This window comes from Humulus lupulus, chromosome 1 (genome assembly GCF_963169125.1).
Source record: "Humulus lupulus chromosome 1, drHumLupu1.1, whole genome shotgun sequence".
In the NCBI taxonomy this organism is placed as follows: domain Eukaryota; kingdom Viridiplantae; phylum Streptophyta; class Magnoliopsida; order Rosales; family Cannabaceae; genus Humulus; species Humulus lupulus.
In genome coordinates, this window is record NC_084793.1 from 83,229,303 (window position 1) to 83,255,910 (window position 26,608).

The 26,608-nt window shown below is 34.0% G+C and overlaps 2 protein-coding genes across 2 annotated transcripts; both read left to right on the top strand.

Moving 5' to 3' along the window:
• Positions 1 to 7,061: 7,061 nt before the first annotated feature.
• On the top strand, positions 7,062 to 9,100 carry LOC133817462 (uncharacterized). The gene is made up of 3 exons (XM_062249992.1): positions 7,062 to 8,266; positions 8,402 to 8,978; positions 9,071 to 9,100. The coding sequence occupies exons 1-3, from the start codon at positions 7,062 to 7,064 to the stop codon at positions 9,098 to 9,100; spliced, it is 1,812 nt and encodes a 603-aa protein (XP_062105976.1).
• A 7,290-nt stretch (positions 9,101 to 16,390) lies between these two features.
• On the top strand, positions 16,391 to 18,304 carry LOC133817472 (uncharacterized). The gene is made up of 3 exons (XM_062250005.1): positions 16,391 to 17,323; positions 17,507 to 17,752; positions 17,840 to 18,304. The coding sequence occupies exons 1-3, from the start codon at positions 16,391 to 16,393 to the stop codon at positions 18,302 to 18,304; spliced, it is 1,644 nt and encodes a 547-aa protein (XP_062105989.1).
• The last annotated feature ends 8,304 nt before the right edge of the window (positions 18,305 to 26,608 follow it).

Genomic DNA, 26,608 nt, shown 5'->3' on the forward strand with positions numbered 1-26,608 from the left:
AGCATTCAAGCTCCTCCAAGTTGAGCGTAACAGGAACAAAGCTGAAGAGTCTGATGAGGAACTCGAGCCATTTGCCCCACATATCTCTAGCACTCTGCTTCCTCAAGGATTCAGAATACCCCATGTCCCACCATTTGATGAAAACTCAGACCCATATAGTCACCTGAGTACCTTCAACACCATCATGTGAGCCAGTAATGTTGGCTACGAGCTCAGATGTATGCTGTTCCCAGCCACACTTACAGGACTAACAAAAAACTGGTTTGAGAAGTTTAAAAGGCATTCGATCTCGTCCTAGGATTAATTATCTAGAGATTTTAAGAAATAATTTAAGGCTATGATTGGCAACAAGCCTGAGGCTTCAGCCTTAACAAATGTTCGACAGCAGCTGTAATGCCCTACTTCCTTAGGGCCGTTACTAAGTGAGTTTAAAAATGTGCTTCCGACTCGCTAATCGAGGTTATAGGTCAAATAGTGTAATTAAGCCATAAACAGAGGAAAAATTTTAGAAATAATAACTTCCATAGAAAATCATAAAAGTTTTACACTTGGGGATCCCAAAATACAGTTTAGAAACATCTACAATATAAAAATTGAACCAAGTCGACTAAACGACAAAATTTAAGTTTATTTACAAGCATCCCCCAAAATCCTCTGGCTGTGGCAGCCAGGCTGGCCCAACATGTACACGCCGCCTCACGCCTGCTACACTCATGGTTGGTTGGCCTTTTCTTTACCCTTACCTGCACCACAGAGCATCTGTGAGCCGAAGTCCAGCAAGAAAACCCACAAACAGATAACATATGTAACACATATAGCAAGCATATAAACAGGCCACCAATGGGCTAAACACATACGGCCTAGCCGTCCCAGGCGTTTACCAAGCCCTGGGTTCGCGGACCACGCCGTGAGGATATCCTAGGTATCCTTTTAGGGACTCGCCCTGGCAACTCATACTCCACGTGCTCAACGCTGCTCCCGGCCCCTCGCCGTTCTCGGCCTTGCACTCAACGTGTCCAACGCTGTTCCCGGCCCTTCGCCGTTCTCGGCCTACACCGTTCCCGGCTCTTGCCGATCATTCACTTGATAACATACATAGCATAACAAATAAGTACATAATTCTAGCATATTTAGTTAAAGGGCTACGCCCCACAGTTCTAACATATTGGGCTCGGCCCTGCATACCAATTCTATTCAAACACATTGGGCTCAGCCCTGCACACAAGCTCTATGGGAACAAGGGTTTTCTTACCTGAGTCCCGAGCTCTCCGAGCACCGATGTCCCAAGCACATTCCTCCAACTAGAGCCTCTCCGAAACCCTAGTCACAACATATTAACAATATCCACCCATCAAGTTCTAATCCAATAAATAACTTTAAGCCATAACCCTAACCTCCGGGACCTTGAGTTTTATCAATCCGGGTGATAAAATCCACCCCGAGCCTTAACCATTGAATTCCCAAGCCTTAACACCCATAAAAATGCAGACTAGTACGAAGAGCCGCGGCCCCACCCTCAAGTGCCGTGGCTAGCCTCAAAACAGAGGCTAGCACACCCCTGCAACACACACAGGCCGCGGCGCGCATGAACTCCTTGGCCACACTCGGCCGCGAGCGCACACGGGCCGCGACCCTCACCTCCAAACCCAGAGTTTTCCATCTTCTTCCCTGCATTTTCCTCAAGCTAACTCACTCAAAACTTACCTAACAAACCCATATAATTAACACACACACTCCAGCTCAATATCAACATTAAAACCCCACTAAAATCTGCTCCAAAACTCAGCTAAAACACTTATGACAGATCAAATTAACCAACATGCAAACTCTATCAACCAGCAGCAAATCTAAGCATAATCTTATAATTAAAGCTTACCCCTTGCTGAACTAAATCTCTGAAGTTGATCCTTAATCCACAAGCTCCTAGCTCCCAAGATTTCCCAGCTGAATTCCTCTAACTTCTAGCTGTTTTCTCCAAGTTCTCCTTAAGCCTCCAAAGAGAAGATATCCCCTTGTTTAGAGAGAAAGAATGAGTCTTTTCCTTAAGTGTTCTGTATGGTTCTAAGGTTTGTCTTATTCAGCTTATGTCTATGTGGTTACCTCAAGGCTCGGTGTACCAAAACGTCCCCGAGGGAAAAATGGTAAATTTCCCCAGTATTCCCTCCTAGACATTCTATCCTCAAATATATCTCCAAATATTTATTTTCATATCCCGGTAATCCCATAACACCTAGTACCCAAATTACCCCTCGACTCACCCCGAGTCCGAATCTCAACCCTGTTGTGACTTTCCGACTAACCGCTCCCCAGGACTGTCTCGGATCGTGCTGCACAGACATATCACATATATATATCGCATTTATCACATTTATGCCCCTAATATCCAGACGGGACCCACATGCACATTTAACTCAACTAAACATGCATCATTATCATATATTCACATAAATCCACATATAAGCATACTAAATCATGTATTGCCCTCCAGGCACACTTATCAAGGCCCTAAGCCCGATTAGCAAATTCGGGTCGTTACAGTAGAAAGTGAGTCATTAAAGAGTTACCTCACGAGGTTTAACCTAGAAGTGGCCCGAGCTCGAGATGTTGATGATAGCGGTCACCTGAAGGCTGTTAGAGCGGGTATTCTGCCACGAACTCCCCTTTGGGAAGATTTACAAAGGAAACCTATCCGGTCACTAATCAAGTTCAATCGGAGGGCCCAGAGGTTTGTAAATGTAGAAGAGGTGAGGTTAGCACTGAACACGACCTCTCAGCCCATAACTACAACAACAAATATAAACTCTGCCTCAACCTCGGCAAGCCCATCAACTTCAAAACCCCCGGGGATAACCCTTCTAAACGAAAGAAAAATGAAGGGAATAACCCCGAGGTTGATGGAGGGAAGAAGAAGAAGGGGGGAAAATATTTCTCCGTATAAAAAGTGTATACTGAGCTTAACAAGACTCGGGAGAATATTTACCTGGCCAATGAGAACCAGGTCCCGTTCAGGAAACCTGACCCCATGAGGAGCTAGAAGGCAAAAAGGGACACAAATAAATACTGTAGATTCCATAGAGATATCAGACACACAACAAATGAATGTCTACAATTGAAAGATGAGATCGAAGGTTTGATCTCGAGAGGATATTTCAGACAGTACGTCAAGAACCAAAATCCCAATCAAGCTTCGACAAGCCAAAGGGCAGTAGCTACACAACCTACCCAGAACAATACACTACAACAAAAAACCCTTTCCACAACACATGATTATAACTTTATTCAAAAAGTATTATAATACATAAACAAAACATGCGGCACAATAAACAAATATAATACTAATTAAAAAGTATTATAATAAATATGAAAAACTAAAAAAAAGGCGGTAGCTTTCTCCAAAAGCTCGCTAAATCTGCAAATTTTATTTTCTCTAACTTTTTCCTTTTTCTTTTGACAAGACTTTTTTCTAACATCAGATACTGACTTTTATCTTTTGCACTCCCTTGCCCATACATTCTGAAGAGCTCTTTGCTCACCTTCAATACTAAAGATTCTCTTTGCTTCAGCCAATACATTTTTTATGGAAATTATTATCTCTGTTTTGGTAAATCATTTATCTTATTTTTTTTTGTATTTGGGAAATATAATGATTTATTTATTTTCTTTATATCACTATCTCTATTTTAGCTTTGAAGTCATCAGCTTTGTTATCTCTAATCATCTTCATCGACTCATTTTGTTGTCTTTGGTGGTCTACTATCGTGTCTAGCAACATCACTCTCTATCAAGGTAGAATGACATTTATTTTTTAATGGCTTCCTTTGAGATAGATTGGTTAAAACGATAAATAAGAAATAAAGGATTCTGGTTGGTTGCAGAAGACGATATACATATGTGCGGCAGCTTTGTTTTTGTTTTTGTTTTTTTATTAATTAAGTCTGTAGTTCAGTGCTTTGTGTTTTTGTTATTTTCTTGGATTGATTAATATATATGATTTTTTTGGTCTTTTTCATGCTAATCTCGTATGGTACTTGCTTTTTTTGTTCCTATGTTTGTTTTGTCTTATTTGTTTATGGGGTCCAATAGATTATTTTACTTGTTTTATCTATCACTACAACAAAAAGGCTATTTACCGGCGGAACAATTACCGGCGGAGATAGTCCGCCGGTAATAATACGCTCTTTACCGGCGGAAAACGAAGTCCACTGGTATTAAGCTTGTTTTTATTTTTTATAAAATTTGATAATTAATACCGGCGGGAAATTTATTATTACTGGCGGACAACCCGCCGGTAATAAGTAAAATTCATTACCGCGGCAATGTTGCTGCCCATTTATTATTTTCAGTATTACCGGCGGGCTCCGCCGGTAATAATATTTCGATTATTACCGGCGGATTATTGCCGGCGGGTTCCGCCGGTAATAATAAATAAAATATTACCGTTATTGTGCTATTGCCGGCGGACCTCCGTCGGCAATAATAATCTATATATGCGGACCATTCATCTCCTTCGCGTCCGTTCGCCCAAGTCTCCCAAAAATAACTCAGACGATTTTCTTCTCCGTTCGTTCGTCCGAAGCTTTTTTCCTTCTCCCTTCATATTTGCAGGTAAGTTAATGTTTTGTTTTGTTTTGTTTTCTTCCGGTCTGTTATGTTTTGTTTTCTTCTGCCTTCATATTTACAGTTTGTTGTGGTTTATTGAATTTGAAGTGGTATCTATATATGAATCCTTATGCTTTATATTATTAGAGTTCATTATTCAAGATACAGCCATAAACAATTGCATAGTATTTTTCATTTAGTCTTTACTGCATAATAACTCTTTTCTGATGAACCCAGAGCCAATTATTGGCTTCCTTATTGGCATGGTTAGGTGTTGGTAAATTTTGATGTGGCTTGTGGAAAAGAGAACTTGATGCTCGGGGTTATTACCTATTTATAAGTTTAAATTTTTGGTGAGGATTTTTATGTTATTTTTTTTAGTTATATTAAATATTTGATTAAAATTTCAAATAAATAAAATTTAATTATTCCATTAATTTATATCTAATATATATATGTATATATTTCAGGGCTTCATTGGGAGTACTGCATCTTGCTATTGTTGTACTGCAGGTAATTAATTTTCTATTTCATACATTTTTATTTTGTTCATTTAGTTTTAAAGAATATTAAAATATTGTTAGATATTATTAATGAATAATTTTTTATTATTGTTAAATTGTTATTATATTGTTAGAATGTTGTAATGTATTTTTGTTATAGTTTAATTAAAATTATTTTAATATTGTGAAGTTTAGATTTTAATAAATTTGTTATTAATTATTAAAAAAATAGTTTAATGGTAGAGAAATAAAATATTAATAAACAATAAAATAAATATTAAATTAAAGAAAAAAGTTATTTTAATAACTTAGATAGTAATTGATATGAGAATAATAAAAATTAAATAATTAAAAATTTATTTATTAAAAAGTAAGTATTAAATAATATATATAAATAATTATTAAGTAATTATATAAAAGAGTAATTATAGGATTAATTAAATAAAAATAATTTCAATTAATTACATATTAATTATTAAGTTTTTAGAATAGTTATAATTAAATATGTTAAATAACTAAATAAATAATTTATTAATTAATTAAGTAATTAATTAATTAATTATTAATTAATAATTAATTAAATAATTAGGCAAGATTTGAATTAATAATATGATAAATAAATAATTAAATGGATATTAAATAAATAAATAATTAAGTATGAATTATATAATTAATTTTTTAGTAAAGGAATAATTAGATAATAGATAATTAATTAATTAAATAATTAAATAATTAATTAATTAAGTATAAATTAAATAATTAGAACATTAGATAATAATAATTTATTTAAATAAAGGAAAAATTAGATAATAATTAACTAATTAATTAAATAATAAGTAAACATTTAAATTAATAATATGATTAATAAATTGATAAATAAATAAATAAATAAATAAATAATTAATTAAATAATTAGTAAACATTAGATAATAATAATTTGCGTAAATAAAGGAAAAATTAGATAATAATTAACTAATTAATTAAATAATAAGTAAACATTTAAATTAATAATATGATTAATAAATTGATAAATAAATAAATAAATAATTAATTAAATAATTAGTAAACATTAGATAATAATAATTTATTTAAATAAAGGAAAAATTAGATAATAATTAACTAATTAATTAAATAATAAGTAAACATTTAAATTAATAATATGATTAATAAATTGATAAATAAATAAATAAATAAATAAATAAATAAATAAATAAATAAATAAATAAATAAATAATGAAGTATTAATTAAATAATTATTTTTTTAGTAAAGGAAAAATTAGATAATAGATAACTAATTAAATAAATAAATACTTAAATAATTAGTAAACATTAGATAATAATAATTTATTTAAATAAAGGAAAAATTAGATAATAATTAACTAATTAATTAAATAATAAGTAAACATTTAAATTAATAATATGATTAATAAATTGATAAATAAATAATTAATTAATTAAATAATTAGTAAACATTAGATAATAATAATTTATTTAAATAAAGGAAAAATTAGATAATAATTAACTAATTAATGAAATAATAAGTAAACAGTTAAATTAGTAATATGATTAATAATTAAATAAATAAATAAACAATTAATTATTAATTAAATAATTAATTTTTTAGTAAAGGAAAAATTAGATGATAGATAACTAATTAATTAAATAATTAATTATTTACTAATTAAATAAATAAATAAATAATTTTAGGATAAAATAGCATAAAATATTATGATAAAACATAAAATAGCATAAAATTATTAAATGTGTTATAATATAATATAAAATTATTAAATGTTTTATAATATAATATAACAATTATAATTGTTTATATTATAAAACATTTTAAAGTAGTTTAAAACTATTAAATGTTTATAATAGACTATTATAAACATTTTATAACACTTTAAAATATAAGACAATTCGCATATCGTAAACTTATATATTTTTATAACACTTTCGATGGCGATCGACAAGACTTGGACGACATTGAGAAATCGTGCTTGTCGAGAATATTGGAACGGTCTACAAGCTTTTTTGATGATGGCGTCGGAATATAAGGATTCCTCTGGTAGAATTAGGTGTCCGTGTGTTAGATGCATAAATAATAGGCTTGAAACAATACCTATGGTGAAAGCACACGTATTCGATTGGGGTTTTCATCGAGGTTACGAGAAGTGGATATATCACCGTGAAGCGGAAGCAGATGTTGCCAATGTGGTGGACGCCAATGACGATGATGTTGATGAGATGATTCCAATGGTCGAAGACTTCCTTCTACCTACAACCGAAGAAGTAGAAAATAACCCTGCGGCGGGACAATTTTATGACGATCTGTTTGACGAGATTGAGGCTGAGTTATATCCTGGTTGCAATTGGATATCTTCTCTTAACTTTTTAGCAAAATTATTGCATTTGAAAGTTAGAGGCAAGATTCCCAATAAAATCTTCGATGAATTACTGAAATTACTAAAGCTTGCATTTCCGAAGGGAAATAAAATTCCATCAACGTACTACGAGGCTAAAAAAAGATTACAGAAATTAGGGTTAGGGTATGTGTCAATTCATGTATGTGAACATGATTGTTGTTTGTTTTACAAAGAGCATTCAACTAAAGAGACTTGTCCAATTTGCGGAAGTAGTAGATGGATTTCTCCTGAAAAAACTGATGGAAAAAAGGTACCACATAAGGTGATGCGTTACTTTCCATTAACTCCTCGATTAAAAAGACTGTACAGTTCAAGACTTACAGCGAAGCAAATGTTATGGCACTATACTGGGAAATCAAAAGATGATGGGATAATGAGACACCCAGTGGATGGGTTAGCATGGAAGGATTTCAATGCCAAACATCTTGATTTTGCTAGTGAACCTCAGAATGTTCGTTTAGGTTTAGCTGCAGATGGTTTCAATCCGTTTGGCAACATGAGTCAAGCATATAGTATGTGGCTTGTGGTGTTGGCTAACTACAATCTTCCACCTTGGATGTGTATGAAAGATAATAATTTCATATTATCCATTCTTATTCTTGGACCAAAATCACCGGGAAAGGACATGGATATATTCTTGAGACCATTGGTGGATGAGTTAAAGGAGTTGTGGGTTAATGGTGTCGATACAAGAGATAGTATAACCAATACTATGTTCAAGTTGCGTGCAGCCTTATTGTGGACAGTTAACGATTTTCCTGCTCGTAGCTATTTATCTGGATGGAGTGGTCAGGGATACAAAGCTTGTCCGACGTGTAATGAAGACACAACTTCTGTTCGAGTGATCGGTAAGACATCCTACATTGGTCACAGAAGATTCCTTCCAAGTAACCATCGAATGAGAAGAGACACTCAGTTTGACGGACAAATCGAGAGAAGGCGTCCACCAAGACGTTTTACTTGTGAGGAAATATTAGAACAAGTAAACAAACTTGTACCACAAGTTCCTGGAAAACACAAGATGTTTGGAGGTGTCAAACGTAGGCGTATTGCAGAAGATCGAAATTGGAGGAAGAAAAGCATATTTTATGAGCTTGATTATTGGTCTTCGAACACTTTAAAACACAACATTGATGTCATGCATGTGGAGAAGAATGTGTGTGATAGTTTGTTAGGCACAATCTTGGATAATGATAAATCCAAGGACACCACTAATGCAAGACATGATTTGAAAAAGTTTGGAGTAAGGGAATCGTTGTGGATATATGAAGATGACAGCGGAAAGTTAATGAAGCCTCATGCCCCTTATGTTCTCACATCTGATCAAAGAATGCAGTTTTGTAAATTTATTCGAGATGTGAAATTTCCAGATAATTTTTGTTCCAATTTAAAGAAGAAAGTAAATGCTGATTTAACAAATATCAGCGGTTTAAAGTCCCACGACAGTCATGTAATAATGCAACGATTACTATCAGTGGGTGTTCGCAAGTTTCTTTCAAAGAGTATATCGACTACCATTTCTGAGTTATGTAACTTTTTCAGGCAAATTTGTGCAAGAACTATAAAGGTTAGCGATATGGAGGAAGCACAAAAAGATCTTATTCTAATATTATGTAAAATGGAACTCATATTTCCTCTAGCCTTTTTTGATATAATGGTGCATTTGATTTTACATTTGCCTGAAGAAGCAATTATGGGTGGACCGGTATTTATGCGTTGGATGTATCCTTTTGAAAGATACATGAAAAAATTAAAGAATTACGTTGGAAATAAAGCCCGTCCTGAAGGGTCGATAGCCGAGCGTTATGTTGCAGATGAGGCTTTGACATTTTGTTCGATGTATTTCAAAGGTGTTGAAACAAGATTTAATCGTCTTGATCGCAATGAAGATGAGGTGACACCAAGAAATCTTTTTGTATTTCAATCGCAATGTTGACCTATAACAAAAGAAACTCTAAAGCCTCTTGATCGTGCGACTCGTGAACAAGCAGAGTGGTACATATACAACAATTCACCTGAAATTCAGAAATATTTGGAGTAAGTTTCTTCCCAAAAGTTGCTTTTATTTCATTGAAAATGCTTTCAACTGATTCAAAATTTTTGTTCTTATTTATAGTGAACACTTAGAAGAAATTAAACAGAAATATCAGGATGGAGATCATAACATTTTACATAAGAAATATTTTCAGCGATGGTTTCACAAGAAGGTGAAAAAAAAAACCTACCCTATATTCTTTCATCCTTTTAAGTGTTGTTTTCAATTCTATAATAATTTTATTTATTCTTTTAGATATACGACTTACAAAAGCTTGGATCGTTAGATAATGGTGACGAGTTGCTAGCTTTAGCATCTGGATCAGATCATTTAGGAGCTTATTACGAAGGTTGTATAGTGAATGGTGTTCGATTTATGTCAACCAAATGAGATTTAAAGAGGTGCACTCAAAACAGTGGAGTATTTGTTGCTGGAACAGAAGATTTTAACTATTATGGAATACTTGAAGAAGTATTAAAGTTAACATTTACTGGCACATATTCTGTGACATTGTTCAAGTGTAAGTGGTTTAATACAGATCCAAGAAGGAAAAAAATAATTATAGAGAATAATATTACTAGTATAAACACTAGCGGGGAATGGTACAAGGATGACCCATATATACTTGCAAATCAAGCGAAGCAAGTATTTTATCTCGATGATTTACTTAGAGGAAATCAGTGGAAAGTTGTTGAGGGTGTAAACCATCGACAAATTTGGGACGTCGAGAACTGTGAAGCTAATTCAGACATTGATGTGGTACATGATATTAGCTCATCAAATTTTGTGTTGACTGTGGATCTCGGCGAGTTGGTTATGCTACCTACTCAAAATTCGATTGACATTAGTACAGTACAAAATTTAAATGTTAGTCAAGAGGATCACGAGTTAGGCGATGAAGAAGCAGATGAAGAATTAGATGAAGAAGATGATTTATTAATTGATTTTTGTGAAGATGATGTTAATGCTAATTTAGTTAATGAGGGAAGTGATAGTGATTATTAGTTTTATGTAATGATTACCTTTGTAACAAACACAAAAATTTGAATTTGATTTGTATTTTCCAATTTATGTTGATATTGATTTTGTTTAATGTTATTTCATTACTTAATTAAATTTGATGATATTAAATCTTAAATTTGATTTCTATTTTTATTATTAAATCTTAAATATTTATGAATACAAGAGACATGTCAGCTGATATAGTATCCCATCACGGTGGAGATGGTGGTGGTCAAGACCCCACAGATCCTAGCAGGATACCCTCAACTTGCGAGTCAGGTTAATATCTAAATTTTAGTTATGTGATATATTATAATCTGTTTAAATGTTTAAGATTTACTGATATTTTTATTTTTATGTATTAAACAAATTAATAGATCGTCCTGCAAGAAGGAGGGGACGTGGCCCTGCCAGTAATGTTAATATTGAAAAACGAAGGCGGGATGCTGGCAAACCACTTGAATTGCAACTTGATCCGGCGACAGACAAAGTGGTTGGTACTGAGCACCAAGCTTTTGTTCGTCAATTGAGTACTGAAGTTACATTACTATTGCCGGGACATTATTTAGATTTTAAAGATGTTCCTCAGCAATATAAAGACCAGGTCGTTCAAAAGATGAAGGTAAAAACAAAATATAATTTTTTTTATATTATACATTTTAGTCTATAAAAATTTAAACTAACAATTTTTTTTTTTAGTATTACTATAATATCGATGGGCATCCAGAACCTAAAAGAGTTATGGGAACTCTGTATACGGAGATGCGCAAAAGATATTTAGAGAGAAAGAATATTAGGCATTCTCATTTCCAAAAATATTATTCTGGAAATTCGAATGATTTGGATAGTGCTCTCAATGCTATTCCTGAATTGTGCTCGAAGGAGAGTTGGAAAGACATCGTCGATCTGTTTCTGAGCCCAAAGTTTATAGCGCGATCCACGTAGAACAAGAAAAATAGAAAGGAAATGAAGTATTTGTCGACGCAAGGCTCTAAATCAATGGCAGCGATCCGTAACGAATATGTAAGTAAAATACTTAACTTTATTTGATATTATTATATTATTAATTAAACTAACATCGGAATTTTGTAGGATGAACCTGATGATCATGCTATTGATGCTTGGAAAGATACTCATATAAAAAAATCTACGAAGACTTGGGTTAGCGAAACTTGCAAAGAACTACATGTAAGTTAAAGTTTTTTCTTTCTTTATTGATCTTATGTTATATAAATATTGGTTTTTTAACATTTTCTATTGGCAGGAACAAATGACCCAAGAGATGGAGAGACAAATATTCAAAGTAGTCGGTCAGGTTCTGAATCTGCTTCTAGTGAAGGTTCTACTGCTAAATCAATACAGTATAAGGTTATGGATAAAGTTCTTGGCTCGAGGTCTGATTATCAAATAGGAGTGGGATACAGGCCTAAAGGCAAAGGGAAGAAATCAGCATCTAGCTCCACAAGTCGAAGTTCAAGCCAAACTCAGTCACAAGTTCCTACTAATGTGACTCCAGAGATGATGGGAGTTTTGGCTGAGATGTGGGTTAAGATGCGTGATAAGGTCGAGTCAGGAAATTTTCAGACTGATTCTTCCCTCCATGACCCACGCTATGAGAGTTTATTGCAGCAGTTCTTACCTTCTCAACAACAAGGTAGTACATCTAATCAAAGCCCGGGGACGTCGTCGATGCCACAACAACCACAACAAAATTCTCCAAACATATCTAGTGGTTCCTCTCAGTCGCCACTTTTTAATTATATGTTTGGACTTTCTTCCCAGTTTCCTCAGACACAACCTATGGGAAGTCAGTTTGGAGGATTATCGCAGCAGCAGCAACAGCAACAACAACCTATGTATGGTCAATTTGGGTCGTTCATGCAGCAGCAGCCGGTATATCCTCATTATGGAGGATCGACACAGCAACCCGTTTATAATCAGCAGTACTACACTTCTCCGAATCAACAACAGCAGCAGTCTCCTTTGATTCGCCCACAGCCTCGGCCATATTATCCTTCGCCACCAGCACCACAGTCTCATGAAGGTTTGAGTCGAAGCACGAATGTTGAAGATTTTCTAAATGAAAATTTTGATGAAGACAATAATAATTAGTTTAGGTTTTATTATTTATTATTAAATTTAAGTGTATGTTTTTTTATTTTGAAAAGACAATATTAGTATTTTAAAGTTGTATTTTTAATTTGGATATTAATTTAAATAATATTGATTTTATTTCTAAATTTTTTTAATTATAAATTTAGTTATTTAATATTAATTATATATAATTTATAAAAATTAATTATTTTTTAAAAATATATTTTACAATTACCGGCGGAAACCGCCGGTAATAATGTGTCAGACGTGAATTCTGACCAAATTATAGCCGGCGTGATCCGCCGGTACTTATCCGCCGGCAATAATATTAATACCGGCGGGAGGATAATTCCGCCGGTAATAGCGGCTTTTGCCGACCGGTTTTTACCAGCGGATTTTTGCCGGCGGAGACCGCCGGTAAATGTATTACCGGCGGTTTTCCTGACTATTGCCGGCGGTTTTCTCCGCCGGTAATAGCTTATTTTCCTGTAGTGTATTTTCTCTGTGTCATTTTCTTGTCCATGTAATGGCCCTTGAGTTTGTGTTGTGCTATATTCTACTTTGTGTTTAGTAAATTAAGTTTGTGGCCCCTGCCTAGAAAAGTCTCATTTTAACGAAAAAAAACCCAACTAAGCTTTCATATATCTATAATATATATAATTGTGATGAATAACTTTCGTAAGTCATTCTTACTTTTGTCTTCTTAATTTATTTATTTACTTTAGTCTTCTTTTGTTTTATTTTATGACCTTTCATTATGTGACAGTTCAACTCTACAAAAAAAGACAATGAGTCTTTGTTTTTTTTTTTCCTTTCTACGACATAAGAGTATTCCTCACAATTATTTTAAATTATGATGCAAACTAACTTCTAATAGCATTATTTAGTAAAATCAATATTCATAACATAAAACAAATATCTCTATATATGTAGCTACATGACTTATATCATATATCATATTATATAATATGTATATTTTATTTCATCCCTATATATGTAGCTACATCCCTTCCTGCTCTCTGTGGTCACAAATAGGTAGCAAACAATGAAGAGTCAGGAGAGTATTTACTTTTACATCATCAAACTACTTGTACATGCACCCCATTAATATGCTTTCTATTATCTTCTCCATCATATTACATAATATATGAATACATATATAGTACAAACTTTCATATGCGACTGTCTTTTCTCATTTTACAAGAGAATAAATAAGTTAAAAGTTAGTATATGATAAATGAATATATGCATAATATAATAATATAAGTTAGGAATACAAGTTTCTTGAGTCTTTTGGAAGTGGTTTCATATATAAGCTTTCATATTTGTCTTGGAGTATTAATTTTTATCTTTTTCTTCCTTTCAATATATATGTATATATTATTCCATAATTAAATACATATAATAATTTTATTTTGTTTGTCTCTTTGAATATATATTATATATATATAAGCAACCATTGTTATTATAAATTGTTACTATAAATTGTTACCAGGTTCATTTCACTAAACTCCAAAGTTTTTTTAATATATATTTTGTGGTTCCATATATGTATAATAGTAAATTAGCACTAGTGTTTGGATTCCTGCGGTGGCCACTTTAATCATGCCTTATATTAGATTTTTTAGTTTCATTAGTGTTGTAACATTTTTCATATTTTATACATGTTCCTTCTTCTTTTTTGAAAAAAAAATTACATGCTAAATAGTTAAAAACTTATATTATTTAAAAAGGCTTTTGTTTATGCAGACAAAGAACACATTCTGAATGATGATTCTTCATTTTTATTCAACATTGTTAGTTTCGACTATTTTTTTCCTTAGTCCTTATAATAATATGATAACCATATATACCAAAAAATTATATATAAAAGAAATTTCTTACTTATTGTATCATTTAATTTTAATTTTGTATTAATCTTTTACGTATTGATTATATTCTTTAGGTTGTGGAACGAATTGGCAAGGAGCATTGCAAAGTTAATTAACTTGATTATTAATTGCAAGAGGTATGGAAATATGTTCTCTTAACTCTTTTATTAATATCATACAAATGTTAGAGGAGTTTGAATATCTTAAATATTCATTCATAGAGAAGTAGGTTCCGAGATTAAAATTGTGTGTTGCAGTGGTAACGGAAGGTTGAAAACTTGTGTGTCTTAGAGAAGTAGGTTATGGAAAATTTGTTTGTGTGTTGCGATGATATAAGGAAGAAAACTTATTGTGTGTTGTTTGCATTTTTTTACTTGGTATTGATAGATGGTTAGGTAACTTTTATATGGGAAATGATGTAAGATTTTATCTAGAATCATGTATTATCTTCTTACAAATAAATTGTGTTTGCTTGAATTGGTTTGAATATATTGATAGATATCTCGCCTGGGGTGTGAATAATGGTAGTTTTCACATCCCCAACCTTAGGGTTTGAATAATAAAACATTGTACATATGAGTTGTGATTAGCTTTTTTATATCTATGCTTATGATATGCAAATGGATAAAACTTGGATCCATCTTAACATGTTAGAAAATAAAATTATATAGTTTAAGCTTTGGTATTTTATTATTGAAGTATCCTTCAAAATTGTAGAGCTACAAAGGAATATGAGAGAAAAGCTAGGGAGTTTGTGAAGACTGCAGTAATGAATGCCGGTTTTCCGAGTAAGATTCTTTGTTCATGCAACAAATGTCAGAATCTAAGACATCAACTCTCGGATGAAGTTGTAGAACACTCAGTTTTGTACGACATGGACAAATCATACAAAACATGGTTTCATCACGGGGAAGATCTAGTTCAAAGTAGCACGACAAAGACAAGTTCTACATATAATTTATTTCGAGCTGCTGGAGTATGTTCAAGTAATGTCAATGATTTGGATGATGATAAGAACAATGATGATTTTGATAGTCTATTACGAGATGCTGAATCTCCATTGTATGAAGGTTGTTTAAAATACACCAAAATTTCATCCATTGTCGAGCTATACAATCTAAAAACAAAGCATGGATTCTCAGATGTTGGCTTTTGTGAGATGTTGGAGATGATCAAAGCAATGTTGCCAAAAGATATTCTCTTACTAACATCTATGTATGCAATTAATAAGTTTCTAAAGATGTTTGATCTGAACTATAAGCGTATACATGCTTGTGTGAATGATTGTTGCTTGTTCACAAAAGAAAATACTAATGCCCAAGTGTGTCCCACCTGTCACTATCCAAGATGGAAGCAAAATGAACCCACAAAGGAGATTCTACAAGGGCAGCCTGCAAAATTGTTAAGATATTTTCCTATTACACCAAGGTTTCAAAGGATGTTCAGAAATGAAGAGACAATTTCACGCTTAAAGTGGTATTCAACTAATAAAAGAATGGATGGGAAAATGAGCCACCCGGTAGATTCAGAGGCTTGTGATGCAATTAATGAGAGATGGCTAGATTTTTCACTTGAACCGTACAACCTTCGACTAGGACTTGTTGCTGATGGGATCAACCCTTACAAAAATATGAGTTCTACATATAGTTGTTGGCCAATAATGCTCGTTGTATACAATTTTCCACCTTCAATGTCCATGAGAATGAATTCACATTTCTTTCTATGTTGATTCCTGGACCAAAACAACCTGGGAATGACATAGATGTTTATTTGGAGCCCTTAATAGATGAGTTACTAGAATTATGGAAAGGTTTTTATACATATGATGCTTCTACAAAGAATATTTTTAATTTAAAGGCCATGCTGTTATGGACCATAAATGATTTTCCAGCTTATGGAAACTTAGCTGGATGTGCGACTAAAGGGAAGTATGGTTGTCCTATATGTGGAGAGAACTCAAATGTTGTTTGGTTGAAGCATAGTAAGAAGATGTCCTTTTGCAATCATATTCGATTTATTCCACAACATCACCCATATCGAAAGAAGAAATATACAACTCCTAGGGCAAGGGAAAGAGCACCACAATGTCCAACTATATTAACAGGTGTTGAAGTAGCTGAGCAGTTAAGTGAATTCACTAATGATTTTGGCAAGGGTAGAAATAGGGGTCGTGGTTTAGAGTTTGATAAAGGATGGAAGAAAAAGTCAATTTTTTTAGGCTCCCTTATTGGGAGATCTTGGTTGTTTGTCACAACTTGGATGTTATGCATGTTGAAAAAAAATATTTATGAAAGCATTCTTAACTCATTGTTGGATTGCAAAGGAAAATCTAAAGATCATTACAACTCGAGGTTAGATTTGACAGAGATGGGCATTATGAGTCATCTCAACCCATATGAAGAAGAAGGAATTACTCGTCTTCCTGCTGCAGCTTACACTTTGTCAAAATCAGATAAGAAGTTGTTTTGTAAGAGACTATTTGACTTGAAATTGCCTTATGGATATAGTTATAAGATTAGCAACTGTGTAGATATGGAGAAACATAAGCTAACAGAACTTAAATATCAGGACTGTCATGTGATTATGCAACAATTGTTAGCTATTGCTATAAGGGGTTTAATGGAGGAAGGTTGTAGAGAGACAATCCTTAGACTTTGTAGGTTTTTCCATGAATTGTGTCAACGTGTGGTTGATAAGGAGGAGATTATAAAATTGGAATTAGAATCTGCTGAAATTGTCTACAAACTAGAAGAATATTTCCGACCTTCTTTCTTTGACACAATGATTCACTTGGTTTTCCATTTAGCGCGACAAGTCAGACTTTGTGGTCCGGTGCAATTTCGATGGATGTACCATTTTGAGAGGTATATGAAAGTATTGAAAGGATTTGTATCAAATTATGCACGAACAAAAGGATGTATTGCAAATCACTATCTTGCTGTTGAATGTGTATGCTTTTGTGAGACCTTTTTGAAGCATAATGATAATCAAGATAGTACTGAAATTGAAGAAAATCCACTATCAGCTGGAGAATGCTTTGAACTTGACCAAGGGGATATAGCAGTAGCCCACCGATATGTGTTATTCAACTCAGATATTGTAGTACCGTTTCTCAATATCCATATGGATGAGCTAAAAGAAATGCACAAAAACTTGAAGGATAATCAAACTTTGTTGTGGAATCGACATTCTGAAGGGTTCCCCTTATGGTTTTATGATAAGGTTACACTTTAAAGCAAAGATACAAGTTTACATTTTCATTTAGTATGAGAAAATTTATTTGATATCAATATTTTTTTTTCTTTTCAGATTTCTAAATCTAACAAAGTAGATGACATCTTAGCTCAATTAGCTGAAGGCCCAAGTTGTAGTGTCATTTCCTATAAAGGTTACATGATTAATGAAATTTGGTTTCATAAAAGAGGTGTTGAAAAAACTACTCAAAACAGTAGTGCATACTTGGAATCACATGGCAGTGGGCAGTTGAATGATATAGAAGAGTATTTTGGAGTTATCAAGGATACACTATTTCTTGATTATTTTACTTTTAAGGTGCCTTTATTTTGGTGCGATTGGGAAAATATTCAAAATGGTGTTAAGAAGTTGGATTTCTATACACTTGTAAATTTTAATATAGGGCAAAATCAGTCTATTAGGGATCCATATGTATTAGCATCTCAAGTTAAAAAGGCATTTTATGCAAGAGAGAATGAGTCATCTAATTGGTATATAGCTTTAAAGGATTCAAATAGAGGGTGTTTGGGGCTAGAATGAAACAATATGTATAATTTCATTCAAATTTATGCTACTCTTATGACTCTTTAAATGTAATTTTTTCATACTTTCAATGAAACAAAGCTGATTTTATTTACTCTTTGACTGATATTGTGTTTCTAATTTTATATATTAATTATTTATCTTATTTAGGAAGATAAGGATATGTATCATTTATGATTTCAGTTCTTATGTTATTTTGTTTTTTATTGCAGTAATTTCAATAAAAAAATGAGTACATTACGAAAATCTCCTAGAAAGTAAAAAAAAACACCTACACCCAGGTGCATTATGCAATATCGTTGCCCAAAAAAGAAAAAAATCATTAAAAAGCCAAGTTGACTGGGATGATATGTTGGACCAGAGCCCTATTCTAAAGAAAAAGAGTGTCCTACGTAAGTTTTCAGCACCTTCTAGAGTTGTAATAGACTCACCACCTGCTCTTCGTACAAGAGCAGCAACTCGTCGTATGGTCTACAATGGGGAGCCATCTCCAAATGATAATATGGCAAACATGGAGATGCACTTGGAAGTTTAAGGACTAGAAGATCCCTTAATGATGAACTAGAAAGGTTATTAGAAGCTCGAAGAATTTTTAAAGAGGTTGAAAATGAGGAACTGCAAGAAGTGGCTGAGGCTGAACATGAAAAAATGGTCGAGGTAGGAAGAATTGGCTGACATAATACGCGAAGACCCAAAATCTGGAACTATAAACAATACTGATGAGGATGCATTAACAAAATTATTTGGCAATCCAAAATCTAGACGCTTAATCGGAAAAGGAAGGGGGGTAACAAGGTCAAAATTAACTGTTGTTAATATGTGTAAAGACTAGATGACATTGTTGGAAGAAGAGAAACTAAATATGAAGATTCAAATTACAGAAATGTTGAATTTACTTAAAGGACACTTGGTAACAATTCTTTCTCGTACTTATATAACTAAAAAAATTTATTTTTGAAATCCATCTTATCATGTTGTTTATATTTAGGGCGGTAGAGCAACAACAAGTGAGGGGCAGTCTCACAATATTCCACAATCCAACAATATTCCTTCTCCTAAGGTAAATCTTCAAATTGTATTCTTTCTTTTTAAGGAAACAAATACAAAAACTAATATACTGTCTTCAAAATTAATTTTGCAGAGTGTTGGAGTTAAAAAGGGCCATAACTTTACAGAAGCAAGGAATGCTTGCTACTTGCTCGATTGGTCAGATGCAATTATTGCTGAAGGCCGTTGGGATTCTAGTGATCTTGACTTAGAGGTACACGGAATTCCTCTTGGACCAGATTTTATGCGTGTATGGGTTGATGTTGTTGTTGTGCCTGGTGCTTGTTTATTTTTTCCTAACTATGCGATGCTTACTATACGAGAAGCTGTTGGTTCTACAGTTGCATGGCCTTCTCAAAAGGTTATTCCAAGAGGTATTTATTTGGCTATTTGATTATATAAATGCTTGTTCAACATTAACTGATATGCAATCCAAGATTATGATAGTATTATTTGATTGAATTGATAGGGAAGATGAGAAAGACAAAATGATAACGAGGCCAATTTGAATTAATATTATGCACCATTTAATTAAAGTTCCAAGGTCACTTGAGTATAGATAGTTGTAGTAATGTGTGTAATATAATAACTTGTTTATTATTCAAACTCAATTATTGTAAATTTGGTTATGCGTCATGATATTATTGACTATTTTAGATGAATGATATGATATTTCATGACCTCATTAGTTTTTCTTTTATGTTTTATTTACCAGATTCAACAAGTGAAGTGCAAAAGAAAATCTGATTTGGAAGGCTTTGGTATGCTGACATTTGGAAGATCATGAATTCCTACCTCTACTTTTAAATATGCAACTGTTTAAGACTATTTTGTTGGCTATTATGAGAATGTTTTTGTTTATGTTAATTAGGTAGTGTTGAATATCTTAAGACTTTTGGATTGTTTTTTTAGATAATCTTGAATGTATTTTGACACAATTATTTGGTTATATGTGTTATGAACTATAATTGGTACTCAAAAATATATTTGTACAATGTTAAGGGTGTCTTAAGTATATTAAATGAAGTGGGTTTTAATTAAAGCAATAAAAAATAATTATAATGTACAGGTTTATATAAAAATAATTCAAGCTTATTCAAATATTAGAATAATACAAAAAATGTGTTATTGTATCTTTTACAATAACACTGGTTTATAAGCAAAAAATTATGTTATGTAAACTATTTTCTATAATGCAGAAAGTGTGTTATTATAAAGTGTCTCATAACACTACTTTATAAGTACAAAAAAGTGTTATATAATCTATTTATAAATAGCATAATGAAATACTTATCTAACTATTAAAATAACACAACAAAAGTATTATCGTAGGCTATGCCATAACACATGCCTATAGCTATGGAAAAGTGTTATGCAAAGTGCTCCGACCTACTATAACACCGCTTTCCTTAACACATCAAAAAGTGTTATGGTATATATTTGATAATACTTTTTCGGACTTATTGAAAGTATTTTTTCTTGTAGTGATAACTCTCGAGCTCGGGAGGACGAGTGACCCCCTCTGATTGATGGAGAGGATATAATAACCATCACGGTGGGACCTCATATCGTAGGTTCGGGCAGGAACGCCCAAAAGAGATACGTGAATGAGCTAAAGGCTGGAGACGATTCTCACTATGAACCTGAACCATGAGCTCCAAAACAACAGATGGTTGAGACTTAACCCATAACATTTACTGAAGAGGACGCATCACACGTCCATTTTCCTCACAACGACCCCTTGGTCATAACTCTCCAACTCACGAACAAGAGGGTATGCCGAGTCCTGATTGATAATGGGAGCTCGGTGAATATCCTTTATAAAGCCACTATAGAAAAGATGAGACTCACGCTTTGTGATTTGAAAGCATGTGCAACAACATTGTACAGTTTTTTAGGAGAAGGGATTGCCTGTATGGGATCCATTGAACTCCCTATGATATTGGGAGACTATCCAGTCTCAGTAACCAAGATGATGGAGTTTGTCCTGGAGGACCTCCCATCGGCCTACAATGTACTACTTGAGAGACCCGCCCTGATTAGGTTGGGGGTAGTATCATCTGTTAGGCACTTGGCCATCAAGTTCCCGACTTCTAGTGGCATCGTGACATTGAAGAGGGACCAGCTCACAGGAAGGGAGTGCTACAACATCTCCATACAGGGAAAAAAATCAAACAAGTGCACAAGCACTTGTAATTATTCAGGAGAAGGATGGGTCGATCTTCGAGATAGATGAAGAGATCGACCCCATAATAGAAGAAAGGACTGACCTCGAACCTCTAGAAGAGCTTGAGGAGGTCAAGCTCGACGAAGTAGATACCACGAAAGTAATAAAAGTGGGTAAGAATCTTTCTAAAGAAGCGAGATTGCAATTAATCAACTTCTTAAAAGAAAACCAGGATGTGTTCGCATGGTCACATTTAGACATGGTGGGAATTAGTCCGAATGTTATAAGCCATGCACTTAACATTGATAGAAGCTTCCCCCTGAAGCAACAAAAGTGAAAACTCCTAGACGATGATAGAAAGAAGGCTCTCAAGGAGGAGGTCTACAGGATAAAGGCAAATTAATTCATACGAGATGACTTTTATCTTGATTGGATTTCCAATCCAGTGTTGGTTCTGAAGCCCAACGGAAAATGGCAAACCTGTATCGACTACTCATACCTTAACAAGGCATGCCCTAAAGAATGTTTCCCTTTACCTCGGATAGATCAGCTCGTAGATGCCGGTGCAGGTCACGACATCATGTCATTCATGGATGCTTATTCTAGATATAACTAGATTGCCATGAATGCGCTGGACCAAGAACATACAAGCTTTGTAACCAATAAGGGGTTGTACTACTACAATGTCATGCCTTTCGGGCTCAAAAACGCTGGAGCCACATACCAAAGACTGGTTAACATGATGTTTTCCGAGCAGATAGGAAATAACATGGAAGTTTATGTTAACAACATGCTGGTCAAGTCCCAACATAACAGTAACCATGTGGATGATCTCGCAGAATGATTTAATGTACTACGAAAGTATAACATGAAACTTAACCCACAAAAGTGCTCTTTCGGAGTGTCTTCGGGAAAGTTTTTGGGATTTATAGTAAACACACAAGGAATAGAGGTTAATCCAGATAAGATTAAGGCATTGATTGATATGCCCTCACCTTGAAAGCATAAGGTGTTGGGAAAACTTTATACAAGATCTTTATTTATTTTCATGTATATCTAATATTAAACAAATTAATACGCGATAGCCTAAAACATGTTTCTAAAATTGAATTCAAAGAGAAACAATGAATAGAATACTTACAGTATACGCAGCAGAATGAAACAATCCTTCATTAAGTTTCTTTAACTCTTGTATCCTCTCTGTCGCAGAGTATTATTAAGAAACTGAATCGATCTTCTATTTTCTTCACAATCTTCCAATGTATCCTTAGAACCACCTAGACTAGTGTGGGCAATTATCAACACATGATATAGATATAGAGAGAAGAAGAGAAAATAACAAAGAGGCTTAGAAAATGACTTGAGTTTAGAGAGAATCTAAAACTATCAGAAAACCAGTGATTAAACTTATCTGTCGTCTAAGAAATCTAAACTGATGACTTCTCTCTAAGCACTCCTTTTATAGAATCAATTAGGCCATTTAATTTAATTAAAAAATCAATAAAATAATAGCCATTTTAAAGCCCTAGGTCGAAATTATCATGGGCTTTAGGCCCGTGAAATTTCCCATTTGATTATAAGCCCATTGGACATAAAATCAAGGCTTGTATTATTTTCTATTGATTTAATTAAATAAATAATTATTTAAATTATTTATCAAATTAATTATTTATAATTTGAATCTTTATTTAAACTTATTTATTAATTTAGATATCAATTTATCTTAATTAATAAATCTACCGTAATTTCTCTTTTCTTCTCAAAATTACATAACTCTGTGAAACTATCCAAAATTGACCTGGTCGACTTTGATAATTCTAATTGATAATTAAATAAATTAATTGAGACTATCTAGATGATTTTATCCAAGGTACAATGGGGACCATGGGCCTATGAAATCAAGCTCCAATATGTTATCATAAATCTAACAAATAAATTTACTAACTTATTAATTTCTCTTGACTCCACTATAGACTCGGCATTGCACTCTTGAATTCATAGAACGCTCTATAACAAATATAGATACGCTATTAATTATCCATTGTTACAACAATAATTGTCACTCAATCCTCTATAGATGGTCTACAATGAGATATGACTAAAATACCGTTTTACCCCTCATTGTATTTTATCCTTAAAACACTTAGTTCCTTGTAAATGATATTTCAGTAAACTAATTTAATTACTGAAATGAGATCTCTATCATTTAACACCTTGAACCAAACTAATTTCACTTCTTCATCAGAAGCTATAGATGTTCATATCTATGATTAACACTCCCACTCAATTATACTACCGAGTTCCCAAGATGTAAGTATGGGCTAGTCCGTAGGGTAAGCTGGTAATGAACAAGTCAAAGAACTCAAATAATACAATCAGTTAGAATACTAACCACTCAGAATTGAGATTGAATTGACCTATGGTCAACTATATGATATGAATAGAATAGATAATAACAGTATGTTTACTTATCTTATCAACTGTCAATATCGGTCTAGTCCGATGTAACAAATACATCCGATCTTATCTACTTTGCTAATGTTCTGGAAAGAACATAACACTGTAATGTGTAAGTAGATCATATCGTAGATTGTCAAGTCAGTGTAAATCCTATGCACTGACTAATCTTAGGACTAACTTATTTTGAACATATAATTAGATTTATATTCCACTGTGATTACATCACTATAAATAAGATTAGCTATATGCTCGGGATTTAATAGAAGTTTATATTAAACAAATAATCATGAAAATAAACACATGTGAGCAAAGTGATTGACCAAGTCAAAAAATGATTTCTATTATTTTATTGATAGTAAAATGAGATTACAAAGAATTTGGGTTTTAATTAGGGCATAAATCCCCAACATAAGGATGTTCAGAGCTTAACTGGACGGATGGCGGCACTAAGTAGGTTTATTTCGAAATCTACAGACTGTTGTCTTCCTTTTTTCAACCTTTTATGAGGGAGAAAAAAGTTCGAGTGGTCAAAGGAGTGCGAGCTTGCATTCCAAAACCTAAAGAATCACCTCGCCGAACCACCAATCTTGTTGAAACCTATCGCGGGAGAAGTCTTGTATTTTTACCTCGCTACAACCGAGCACACCATTAGTGCGGTGCTCGTCCAAGAAGAGAAAAAAGTACAAAAGCCTGTGTAGTATGTTAGCAAAAGGTTACTGGGGGCAGAATCGAGATACCCGTTAATGTAAAAACTAGCTCTTAGCCTGATACATTCTTCTCAAAAGCTCCGACCCTACTTCCAAGCACATCCTATTCACGTGCTAACTGACCAGCTACTACGACAAGTTTTATCCAAACCAGAGGCATCCAGAAGATTGTTAAAGTGGGCTGTCAAACTCGAAATATTCGAAGTCACATACCATTCGAGAACGACCATCAAGGGACAGGCCCTGACGAATTTCGTTGTTGAGTGTACTGGGATTTTGAATGACGAAGTTGTAACCACAGCCCACGAGTTATGGAAACTTTATGTCGATGGATCTTCCAACAAAAATGGATTGGGGGCAGGCATTATACTGATCACCCCAATAGGAAATCGATTCCACTCCGCTTTAAGGTTCAACTTCGAAGCGTCAAATAACGAGGCTGAATACAAAGCATTACTAGCAGGACTCCGAATAGCCAAGGAACTCAAAGCAAAAGCTATACACTGCTATAGTGACTCACAACTGGTAGTCAAGCAAGTTTTAGGGGATTACCAGGCTCATGGCGTAAAAATGGCTGCATACCTAGAGAAAGCAAAGGTTGCGCTCGGATAGTTCGAATTCTATGCTATATAGAAAGTTCCCCGAGAACAAAATTCAAATGCAGACGCGTTGGCTAGGCTCGTTACAACCAGCGAGACTGATACATTGAACGTGGTCTCGGTATAGTTTCTATTGACCCCGAGTATCAGCGAGCCTAACGAAGAGGACGTATGCATGATTGATTCTCAACCTACCTGGATGACCCCAATAGTCGATTACCTCAAAATCAGAATTCTCCCAACAGAACGGAACGAGGCTCGAAAACTGATGTATTAGATCCCAAGGTACACTATTGTGGTATCGAAAAGGGTATTCTATACCATTACTCTGATGTGTAACTCCACCCGAGGCGAAGAAAATTTTGGAAGAAATTCATGAAGGATTTTGTGGAGATCACACTGGGGGGCATAGTCTATCAAAAAAGGTGATAAGATAGGGGTATTTCTAGCCCACAGTCAAGGCAGACACATTCAAATATGTCAAGAGATGTGATAAATGTAAGCAATTTGCTTCAATTCCATGAGCTCCACCTACCGAGCTTACTATGTTGACCTCCCCATGGCCATTTACGGTGTGGGGAATCGACCTTATAGGCTCGCTGCCAACAGGCAAAGGTGGAGTAAAGTACGATGTGGTTGCGGTCGATTATTTCACGAAATGGACCAAGGTTGAACCCCTAGCCACTATTACCTCGAATTTTTTTTTAGGCTTTGTGGTAAAAAATATCATTTGCTAATATGGGATGCTTAGAAAGAGAGTGTCGGACAATGGTACTCAGTTCGACACTGACTTGTTTACCCATTTCGGCGAAAAAAATGGGATAATAAAAAGCTTCTCCTCCGTCGCCCATCCCCAATCAAATGGTCAGGTCGAAGCAGTCAACAAAACCCTGAAAAGCTCCATAAAGAAAAAGGTTAGAGGAGGCTAAGGGAAGGTGGCCTGAAGAGTTACCTTACGTTTTGTGGGCTTATCGAACCATAGCTCGAAATTCAACAGGGCATACTCCATTCTCCCTATCATATGGATGCGAGGCCATGTTGCTGATCGAAGTTGAAATACCTACAATATGGATCCATGCCTACAATCAGGCCTCGAACCAGTCCTAGCTCGAAGAAAGTCTAGACCTCAATGAAGAAAGACATGATGAAGCTCAATTGAAAAATGTTGTATACCAGCAACGAGCTACTAGATATTTCAATAAGAGGGTTTGAGATAGAAATTTTGAATTGGGAGACCTGGTATTAAGACGTGTATTTCTGGATACACGAGACCCATATGCTGTTGTACTTGGACCTAATTGGGAAGGACCTTACCAGATCG

Coding starts and splice junctions, on each gene's coding strand:
- LOC133817462 (XM_062249992.1), top strand. CDS start 7,062: ATGGCGATCGACAAGACTTGGACGACATTGAGAAATCGTGCTTGTCGA. Junction 8,267..8,401: donor AAGTTGCGTGCAGCCTTATT/GTGGACAGTTAA, acceptor CATTGGTCACAG/AAGATTCCTTCCAAGTAACC. Junction 8,979..9,070: donor TAAAGTCCCACGACAGTCAT/GTAATAATGCAA, acceptor TAACTTTTTCAG/GCAAATTTGTGCAAGAACTA.
- LOC133817472 (XM_062250005.1), top strand. CDS start 16,391: ATGCTGTTATGGACCATAAATGATTTTCCAGCTTATGGAAACTTAGCT. Junction 17,324..17,506: donor TTGACACAATGATTCACTTG/GTTTTCCATTTA, acceptor ACCTTTTTGAAG/CATAATGATAATCAAGATAG. Junction 17,753..17,839: donor CCTTATGGTTTTATGATAAG/GTTACACTTTAA, acceptor TTTTCTTTTCAG/ATTTCTAAATCTAACAAAGT.